The sequence below is a fragment of the Apteryx rowi genome, unplaced genomic scaffold (assembly GCF_003343035.1).
Source record: "Apteryx rowi isolate R43461 unplaced genomic scaffold, aptRow1 scaffold_147, whole genome shotgun sequence".
Classification (NCBI taxonomy): Eukaryota; Metazoa; Chordata; class Aves; order Apterygiformes; family Apterygidae; genus Apteryx; species Apteryx rowi.
This window is the reverse complement of record NW_020447719.1, coordinates 1699449-1710602: the sequence shown is the minus strand read 5'-3', so window position 1 is coordinate 1710602 and position 11154 is coordinate 1699449. Positions and strand designations below refer to the sequence as shown.

Below are 11154 nucleotides of genomic sequence, written 5' to 3'. Positions count from 1 at the left end.
GAAGCTTGTTAGAAGTTGTGAGTCTGGAGTACAAAGGCTGATAGGTTGGCTGCCTACAGCTTCGGTCCCGAGGTGGAAAAGAAGAATCTGCCTTTCCCAGTTTCCTTCACCTACTGAGCCCCCAGGAACTGGGGCATATGCCTGCATAAGGTCCTGCCCTCAGATAACTCCACACTAAAGAGAAAAAATGAAACAACCCCCACCTCCCAGGAGATTCAGACATAAATGCAGAGAAATATCACTGGCACCAAGTGAAGAGGGGGCAGATAAAACAGGAAGAAACAACAGAGCCAAAGCACAATCAGCTGGCCGCAGAGGCAGATTTCTAGAGTATGTGTCTGTGAGGGCCAAGAAACAGTCTGACGTCCACAATTCCAGCAACAAAGGGAGATGCTCGAGATCTAGGTCCAGCTCTGCACCAGAAACTGGCCAAGGAGAAGAAAGCAAAGGAGACAGTGTTGAAGCGCACTGCTACTTCAGAGACACCATGGTGCGATACTTTAGAAAAAAAAAGGAGGAAACAATATTGACATTGTGAGGTCTCCTGAAAGTGTTCAGAAATGAAGCTCAGTCTGGTATGAAAAATATTTCAGTTGCAGAGCTGTTAAACCTGAGCACTTTCTCTAGGAAGCAGGAAAGCTATTCCATCTCTCCCATGTAACAAATCAAGATACTGGGCTGTGGGATGTCATCACTATCAAAAGAAATCTCTAATTCTGAAGAATTAGAAAAAGCCAGGCAGAGCTGACGTATATTTCTTCCAAGACCTTTTCCCTCTAATTTCAAAAAGGAGGAAAAAAAAAAAGCAGTCTAGGGAAAATCACAGGTTCAGTCCAGAGCCGTCCTGGAGCCGTGGAGCCTGGAAAGCTGTCAGGCAAGCTGGCAGGAAATCAGGCAGGCTTGTGATGGAAACTTGCCTGCGTTTCATTGGAAGTTCATCCAAACAGATACATTTCTGTGAAACATTTCGCTTACGACAAATCGGCATTCTCTGACAAAAACCTGTTCTGCTGGAAAACTCCCAATCAGTGTTTATTATGGTATAATGGTTCCTTAAATAAAAAAGAAACTGGGTGTGTCATAGTTAACATTAATGGACTACATTTTTTATATTTTTGTAGCAAGTGACTCCTTATATGGGGCAAATCTAAAAAATGAGCCCTTGGCCGTTTCTGCCTGGTTTTGTCAGCATGATGAATGCTGATGGCTCAGCTTTGTTACCCTAGAGTGTATATAAAAGTAAAAAGAATCGTGAGATGCTGGGTGAGAATATGTTGATTTTATTGTATCCCTCAATTTTGGGTTCTGAATAGCATTTTTCAAATATCACAGCTTGTTAGTTTTATATTCTTCCCTGTTCCTCCCAAACCCATTACACAGAAAAACATAGATAATTCCCTCCCCAGTACTCAGATTATGTAACAAAGGCATAACTCTCCCACTTTGAAATGACTAACTTGGTCATTATTCACCAGAGAGAAGAGAGAGACAAATGTGGAAAACACACATATACAACTTGGAATAGCTGAATAGCTGAGAGCATTTTTCTTTCTAAAAGGAAAAAGACAAAAATAGTGATATTTCCTCTTCTGTGGTTTTGAATGATACTGGGAACCTTTCTCATTTTAGCATATCTTCCAAAGGAATACCCAAAAGGCTGTAGGACAAGGTCTGCATACAAATTAGGGACTTAGTCCTGCAAACTTTTCATTTATCTGAGCTCCAGAATCAGAAATGGGAGGCTCTAAATCAGGTAGCTGTGAAATAAATAAAGAAGTAGCCATTTAAGTTAATCAGGAGCTCGAGTTCTAATGACTGCATTTGTCTTTCATATACCTTTGAAAAAATAGCCATCAGTTGCTATTCATATTTTCTTTGTCACTCAGCTATGCGAATATATAAGATTAAGACATTTTCAGCAGGTAGCTTCAATCATGTGAGAAGTCCCACTGATTTCAGCCAGCAGCTTCCCACTAAGTCAGCAAAGCACTTATGTCTGCGTGTGATTTTAAGAACATGACTGACGTTATTGGCTGTGTCTACACTGCCGGGTAGGTACGTTCTGCAGGACGTCCGACAGGCCCAGCCCTGGGTGCATGCGCTGGCTGCATCCTGGCGCTGTGTAGGGACACGACCCGCATGGAGAGAAATTGGAGAGAAATGGAGAGAAATCCATGCGCCTGTGTTGCGAAAGGACCACAGCGTACTTTGTGAGACTCTGCAGTGGGGATGATTGAGAGGATGACTGGAGGGGCACCTGAGAAGCAGGCTGCATGGCCAAAAGCCCAGTTTCATTCTTAAAGTTACACACACACTCAAATTCTTTGATAACTTGGAGTGGTGCTATATCAGACCCAGCTAGAATGAGGCTATCAAAATTTCTCTAATGAACCTCTTACAGTCTCTCAGTAATGTGACTGTTTACAGGCTAGGCTTATACTGAATAGATTGCAGCATACAGTGTTAGCAGTGAAGATGTACAAATACATCAGTGTAGATGGAGACCACTTAGTATGGTTACATATAATTAAATATTATATTCTGCTATGCTTTGCTTGATTACACTCACTGCTTAACTGAAAAGTTAATGGCATTTTCTTACATTTATGCAATTTTCTTGGAAGTTAAAGCTGGTCTTGTGAATTACAAGAATTTTCAAGTCTTGTGGACTAAGAGCTAAACCCTACTTCTGCCTGCAACATCAAATTTTAGGTGTACAATCATTTAATTTTAACAGAATAACCCCAATAACCAGTGCAGAACTTGGTCAGTTGGAAATCATTACCAAATGTCTCTTCTTTTTGAAGCTGCTCTTTTTAGGCTTTTGCACATGTCCTGGGCTTTGTGCTTACAAGTATCACAGAACTATAATAATAATAAAAAAGAATGGTTAAAAAGTGTTAGACAAGTGCTCTCATGAGAAAGAAATGCTGCTGGGAGCATTTTGTCTTTTCACCACCCAAGTGTATCACATCTGTAATGTTTCATTTTGAGAGACATGCAAGTTGAAGGTAGCATGAAGCAACACAGCATATGGCTCATTTGAATTTTTCTTAAAAAAATCAGAGAAATGTTTTTTAGTTCTTTGAACTTCATAGACTTCTATCTCTGTGATACTTGCTCATAAAGTCCCAGTAAACAATAGATCATTGCAAAATACACCTTGCTTCTGAGTAATTAAACTTATGACAGATCTTGACATTTGATGCAGGTGTTGGAGTAAATGCTATAAGTCTTTGGGTTCCATCACTGTAGCCAGGAAAGGCTTCAGTGATATTCTGTGCTACAGAGTCTAGCTGTTGCTGCTGCTTTCTCTTTGTTCTAATGTTTTATGTCTCTGAAAGGAGCAGGAATTTCCTCTGGAGATTAGGAGGAGGTAACAACCTGAGACAGAAGTACTATTTCATTACAATACAGAGCAGAAAAGGATGAAAAAGATACATAATAGAAGTCTTTTCTTCCCCTCTCCTGGCAATTGCTTCCTCTCAGCAGCTTTGAAGTGAAGTTGGGTTCTTCTCTTTTATCCTGGTCTGTAAGAGCTCAAGCCACAAAGTGACTTATGACTCAAACAACCACTCTGAGTTGCAAAATCCTGTATTCAGATGGCATTGAGATGCTCAGCATTTCTTCTCAGCCCAATCCTGTCTCTCTGTAAGTGTACTGAGTCCTCTGATGCTGAAGTCCCTGCTGGAGGCACATGAAAACTGTGTAACCCCAGGCACCAGCAGACTATCTTAGTACCCCTGCTCATGCTAAAGCTCCTGTGGGATTCCTGAACTAGATGTTCCTGCACTAGTCTAGATCATAGGTCTTGATCTAGTCGGTATCTCAAAGCACATATTGGCTTGGGTCTCACATGAAAAGCAACCAGGATCAAGATTTCTTAAAAGTCTCACATGCTTCCTTTAACCCAGGAGCTTTCTTCATTTGCTAGAAATCTAAGTTTACCCACCCCATCAAATATGTAGAAGGCCATCTTTCAAATACCTACTCTGTTGGCTTTGGAGCAGATGTTCAAACCCAAGATTTCTCCACCCTAGCAATGTGCTTTAATTCTGAGGCAACTGGGTATTCTAGGGTGAAACTGATTCAGCTGCTTCCCATATAACCATCCCATTTTACATTTAGCATTCCTAAGGTGAGAGAAAGTGAGAGTGTCTGTCCGAGAACCAGGTCAGGCTAGGCACATGGATCCAGACTGCTTTGGTGGACTCTTAAGGGTAGACTAGAAATTTCAAAAGGTCTTAGTTGCATTTCTCCATTTTTATGAAACTATCAAACAGAAGCTCTTCTGATCCTATCACACCCAGATGGGTTTTTCCCATTTGCTTTTTTTTTTTTTTTCCTTCTAAATTTGCTTCTGATTATGCAGCTTAGTGGCAAGAAAATACATTAGTGAAAATGAGCGATTTTTCTGCTCTAAGTAACATTTATAAATATACTAGTGATACCTTGTGTAGAACTGCTGACTCTCTTACAAAAGAAGCATTTTGAAAGGGAGGACACATTTTGTCTTGTGTAAGATTCATCAGTGCTCGACAGTAAACCTCTTTAACACTGATAAATATAGTCCTTATCCTCATATTATTAAGATGTTTACATACAAGTACATTCACAAGTCATAATTTTGTTTTGTAACACAGATAATAAATTGCAGCTTATCATTCACTGATCAACTTAGAAGCTAATTTTTCCTGCTGGATTTAAAATTTATAGTAAAATTGGTGAAGAGTGCACTCAGCACATCCTGCTAGCTGAGTCAATTGAAATTGCACCTGTTCTTGGATGCAAGTCAAAACAAATGCAACCCATACACATTGTAAAGAAAAGGGCTTGTATGCACTTTTTCCAATTAACATCTGCCTTTTGGCAAGTCATTAACCTATTTTCTCACAAAGAAACGGCTTCAATTGTATTATGCATCCGAAGCGTGCAAAAGTCGCTGAGGGGACACTCTGACAAAAACATATTGTTCCTGGATCCAGCGTGTACATACATATTCATTAATTGTTTGGGGCAAAGAGTCCACAATTTTGGATTTTTAGAAGGCGTACAAGGTAAACAGGTTACATAAAACTATGTCCTTGGAAATACATTCTGATCCCAGCTACCCTCATTCAGTGGAAAACTCAGCGTGTTTTTGTGATCTGATATGGTAATGAAAATAATTTAGCAACTGTGTAATAAGACCTTTAGGGAGAAAAATTAACTGTTTACCTTAAAAATAGCACAGTATATTTATTTGAATAAAGACAGGATTTTTTTTATTTTTTTTTGTATTTCCTGAATCAAATCTTCCCTCATGCTACAGGGATCTGTTCTGGCAATCCTGAAATGGCTAGGAGAAGCTATTCTACCACAATTTCTCCAAAAGATTAGTTTAATCAGAATTTAAGCCTACAGTTTTTAAGTTTCTTGAGCTAAAGATTACAATAATGAAACAATGCACTATCATCTTACTAGTGCAAAGGCAAGAAGCAACAATCCCCCTAAGATGGGAAGTTGTTAGGTACCTTTACCTCCAGAAATTATTTTTTTCAAAACCATAGGTTGATAAAAGATATGTCAACAGTAGTAACAGTAAGTGATGAAGATTTTTGGAGAATTTAGTGGTGTTCTTTTTAAAAAACAAAACCACAACTCCCTCCCCACCTCCCCGGAATAGTAAAACCATCTACAGTTTGAGTTGTCAGGATGGCCCATATAGCACACTTGATTATTGGCATAAGCTAATGTCTCAATCTGATTTTATCCAGGTATTTGAAAACCTGTATGTTCAGATCAAAAGAAACCGTTAAGTGCCATACAGTCTTATGTTGCAACATTTAGCTATTCATAGTCTGCCTCTAAAATGGAAATGCGAACCGTAACTTATATGTCCAGGTTTTCTATACAAGCACTGTAAGTTAGGAAGCTCTATATGTGCTTTCAAAGAAACTGCATATTGCAATCCAAAGTGAAAAACTGAGAAAAATATCTTTATTGCTTCAGCATTATGCTTTATGTAATGCTAAAGATAAAAATTCCATTAAAATTGACATCTCAACTTTGATGGGAATTACAAGTAGAAGTTAAGAAACATTAATAATTGGCAGCATTTTTCTCAGTTTGGACAGTATGCTTCTGCTTTGTTTATAAATCTCCACGGATGTACACTGAGTTGCTAAGCTAATTCATAACACTTTGAAACTTGAGGAATTTGAAGATCTGTCTGTTTCTCCAGTGACAGTCTTCCTGCGACACTGGTAGGAGACGCTCTTCATTCTGCCAGATTCTCTCTTTCCCTCACAAACATTAGAGATCTACCACATTTTGGAGCATGTATTTCAGTCATTATGGTTTTTTTGAATAGGCAATTGAGCCATTTTTGCTTTTTAATTCAGTAGCTGGCCTGGATGCTGTAAGTGGTCTTTCTTCAGCAGGATCTCTTATTTATAGAGGGATAACTTAGCCTGAGGAAAGCTGGATTGCATCAGGTACATGGTTTAACTTGTTTAGAATGAGTATGGATTTTCAGTATGTCACTGCATTCTGCAATAGACATACCTTTCATAGTAATTTAAAGATCTCTGCAATTATTTTTTCAAATACTCGAAGAGCACAGCTAAGGCTGAACAGCATTAACTTTCATCTGTCTCTAAAAGATAACTCAAATTAGTCAAGTCACCAGTTATTTGCCAGAGTGAAAACTCTACAGTAAAGACTGAGAATATTTGCTTCTGAAGAGTTTAAGCAGCCTCTTCAACTGCTTTTAAAGGAAACTTTCATATTCAGTGGCTCTATTTGAAATTATATGGACCAAAAGAATGAGATAATTAGTCCACGACAAATTTTCTTCACAAAGAATATTGTGCTAGGTGGTAGTTGCATTTTAGGAGAGCAGACACACCTTGAGGAAAATACCTCCGTCCTTTTTTCTAACAACCACCTCTAACTATGCAAATATGTTACATGCCATGCATGTTGAGGATTTCAAAATCAACAGACTACCTGACAGAATGACAAGAACATAACTTCCTTTGGAAATATGCTATTGCACCAGATTCACAAACAACAGTGGAATAAACTGTATTAAGTAATAAATGCTCCAGATAAACATGTACTGAATAGGAAGAAGGATTAATGATAGGAGCTAAGGCAGAAAGGAAAATTTCAGCACAGAGTTTATTAAAAAAATACGGAAGTAAAAAAATATTGCCAAATCTTGTTGACAGATAACCCTGAAAAGCCTCACAAAATAAAAGAATCTGCAGATAATTAAAAGAAACGGAAGAAAATATTAAGAGGAAACAAGAAACAGCATGAGTTTTTAATGGTTACATTTTTTGTTTTCTAATGAAACCAAGAAAGTTCACAGAAGTATTTACAAATGCAAAAAGGAAAGCATATCTGATATAAAAGAGAGTATTTACATAACTATGCATTATATAGCATTATAACCAATTGCATAATCAAAGGTCAGACTGTATACATCGGAATATACAAGAGCATCATTTCACAAAAAGTCTGTGGCTAGGATGTTGCACAGAAATAGTTGCACCCAAAAACTTTTAAGAAGAGGTTATTTCTTCACAATAAACAGTGCTGCTTAAAATGGAATTGAAGGTATGTAGTAATTGTTGGCAAAATTCGGAGTTTACCAGTCAATTGAGGTGATGTCTGAACATCAAAAAGTGATTATTATGAAGAAAATGAAAAGTTATAAAAAAATCTACTCCTCATTGCTTTGGCTCCAACTGCAACAGTATGTGCACGGTGAGATTCTGTGCTTAAGCTGAATTCTATTGACTTTAATGAGGTTCAGTTTAGGAAATGGGCTTTAGCTATGTACAGTCAGTTGCAGGGTTGGATTAAAATGCTCCCCATTTCAATTGTCCTATTTTTCAACACGCAAAATACAAAGCTGCAGAAATGGAAGATGGTTTAGTTTTGACTGGATTTACAAGAGATGTTCTGCAATTGCCATTTAAAAAATAGTATGGAGACATAAAGAAGGAAAGATGTTCTCTATTGAAGAACAATACCTACCATTTTACGCCTTTCTAAAAATCATATCTTTATTAAAAACAGAAACAAAATTCATCATACATTGCAAACCGACTCACAAAAGGTCTTTACTGATTTATGGCTCAATTTATACAGTATTAACTGATTTCTAGGGAGGCCATTCATGGCATGCAAAGTCTGAGCACCTCTGCAAGTCCTTGGAGGAGGAGAATCTTTTGTATTTATGATACAGACTTCATACTATTTTGTGTTTGGTTCTCTCATTCTTCAGAAGGATGAAAGTAAATTTTGCTCTTCCAAATATGAAAAATGAATTTTAATGGATTACATAAAAAATGCAAATACAAGACAATGCACCAGTCTTGAAGCTGAATTCACGGATCCAACTGTTGTTTCAAAGTTTAATTGACTACATTTTTATATTTGGAACTGAAAGTTTTTACACTGAAACATCTTGCAATTGCCACTGAAATATTTAGAAGACGAAGAGCACCTGTCGCCACTTTTTCGTAAAACATTTTATAGTGTGTAAGAGACAGAGAAAACCTATGTCATTTTAGCAATTAGTGGTAATTAGGCCTTATTTAATTTAGGTGCTTGAGTAAAATTGCCTTAGCACAAAGAGGATCATTTTCACAGCCCTTATCTGGGTTGAAAAAGTGCATAGTGATAAGTGCATAGTGCACTTCCATAATAATTACTGTTCATCTAAATTTGCACAGTTTGTTGCTTAGTTGTATTTAAAGATCTTAGGTTGAAATAAGTCCTGTAATTTTCAATGGGAATGATTTTAGAAAGTATTAGTTTTGGCTGGGCTACCTTTTATTAAATATGTAACAAGAATATCTGCTTGCTATCAATGTTTAAAATGTGTTGTGTATTTTTTCTTCACTTTTTATTAAACTGACTTGTCAAAATAAGAAAAAAAAAGGTTTTTTTGCTTATAGCCAAATACAATGAAGCAACATTTATTATTTCCTTGAGAATATATGAAACATATTCATCAGTACAGATCATTTGTGGTTTTTATTCTCCCTGCCTTCCCTGAAGTAACATTTTTTGCTGATTTTCTAAGCATTCTTTCAATTTATCTTCAGTCAAAGTGAGCCGTTGTTCCAGGATTGAAATAGTCTGCATGAAGAGGACAGTACCTTCAATTTGTTTTTATACAACTTGTAAGGTATTATGAAAGTATGCAACACAGTAAATAAAAAATAATTGTTTTAACTAAACAAGAAACAAAATTCTAAAATGCCTTTGCCATAGCTATTCCACTATTTACTACTATATTCAGTAATAATGGCTTTGTATCTGTGGAGATTGTTTAAAGGTTTAAAACTATTTTCACAAAATATTTCCCCTAGAAGTGTGTGTGTGTGTGTCTGTGTGTATTATATATATATGTATATATGTATATATAAATTATTCAGAAATACTATGTGAAAGTTGCAACTATATTTCAATAGAAAAACAGTCACTACTGGAGACCCCAAATGATGTCTTCCAACAACCTAAAAGATACTTTCCAGACATCCCAAAAAAATGATGCTAGAAAAAAAATACTATTGAAAAGCATTCTCCAAGAGCTCACCCTCCTTTAAGAAAGATAGGTTTCTGGACACAGGCTGACAGTTTCTTTTTAATTTAATTTACTACACAAATAATTTTCAGTTGTTGGATTTTTACTCCATTCTTACCAAAATTTATTTCTTGAGACAACATATATATTGCAAAAGAATGTAGAAAAAAACTTAGCTGCTCCCTTTTGATTGGTTTAATGTCAGTGTATTACAGACCATAGTTGTAACTTAAACATAAATTGGCTAAACCTGGATTACTAAAAAGAAGCACTAAGCATCTACAAAGAAGTGACTCAGAGTTACTGACAGAGCCTAATATTTGCGCTGTTTCACTGACACTTAAAATTATTCCACTGCTTAAATTGTTAAGCCAATACCTCGAGCACTAAGTTTGAAAAAGGATTTAATGGTACATTGCCAATTTACCTTGTTCATCCCCTGCTAAAACATGACCGTTCAAGCTGGAATCTGATAATGTCTAGTCAACAACTGGCCTCTGGTAAATCTACACTAGATTTCGCTATTGAAAAATAGCAACTTTCCCCCCCTCGAGTTAAAAATACACCAGTAACCTTTGTGATTATGTAGCAGGAAGCATTCACTTCAAGGAATGCAATATAATTAATATTGGCTGAACGGAAAAAAACAAAACAGTCACTTGTCTGTCTAACCATTCAAAATAACCCCATAGACTTTAATACTCTGATTTATGAATAGGATTCCTGGGTTTTTTTTGCCCATTGACAACATTATCATTCTCCACAGTGAGTGTTATCTGTTATTGCATACTTACTAGAGTTAAAACATCCAGCTGCTCCACTATGTGCTCCAAAGCATTACCCAGGGATGGAGAGATGCCTCTTTGCTTCTCCACATTATGCATAGTTGATTTGCTCTCATTCTCTGACTTCCTTTTGGGACTTGTAGCCAAGCCTGAAGCAGGGGGATACTGAGAATCTTCACCGCTGACATCATCCTTGAATGCAAAAACACCATTTGAAAATCCAGTTCCCCTTGTCTTCATTTAATCGGAACCATGCAGGAAGATAGGCAGAAAAATCTGTTTTTTTAATGTTGTAAAAATCTATTTACACATATATAAACACACACAACTGCCTTCAGATTTGCTTCTTGTACCAGGTTCAATTCATAACACTTCAATTCATTCTGACCTAGGAGAGAATTTAAGCTGTAACGGATGAGGCAATAAACATTTATGGTGTACTGAGAAATCTCAGCAGTCTTTACAAACGATTTCAACATGAATATGTTTCAGGTACATATGATTGAAGACCTAAATGCTTTACTGCTAGACTTAAATTAAAGCTTGAATAAATACTATACCAAACTGGAATTTTCTTCAAAAAGATAGCTCTAGTTTATAAAGGAGTTCATTCACAGCAGTCATATGGATCACATCTTTCAAATCACAGTAGATGATCACAGGGGTTCCTTCCAACATAATAATATGAATTTTTTATTTAGTATGAAGTGATAAAAGATATCTGTTGTCTTCTTTGATAATAAAAAGCATTAAATAGTTTTTAGTTATTTATTCAGTTACATT

General features: G+C 36.6%; 1 protein-coding gene across 1 annotated transcript in view; it reads right to left on the bottom strand.

Moving 5' to 3' along the window:
• Window positions 1–6047: 6047 nt before the first annotated feature.
• The window catches only part of POC1B (POC1 centriolar protein B), a 59973-nt gene continuing 54866 nt past the window's right edge, over window positions 6048–11154 (bottom strand). Inside the window, exons 10-11 of the mRNA XM_026058429.1 lie at window positions 10381–10563; window positions 6048–9138 (exon numbers count right to left, since the gene is read on the bottom strand). Of these exons, the coding sequence (XP_025914214.1) occupies window positions 9034–9138; window positions 10381–10563 (288 nt within the window). The 3' untranslated portion in view covers window positions 6048–9033. The remainder of the gene's footprint in view (window positions 9139–10380; window positions 10564–11154) is intronic.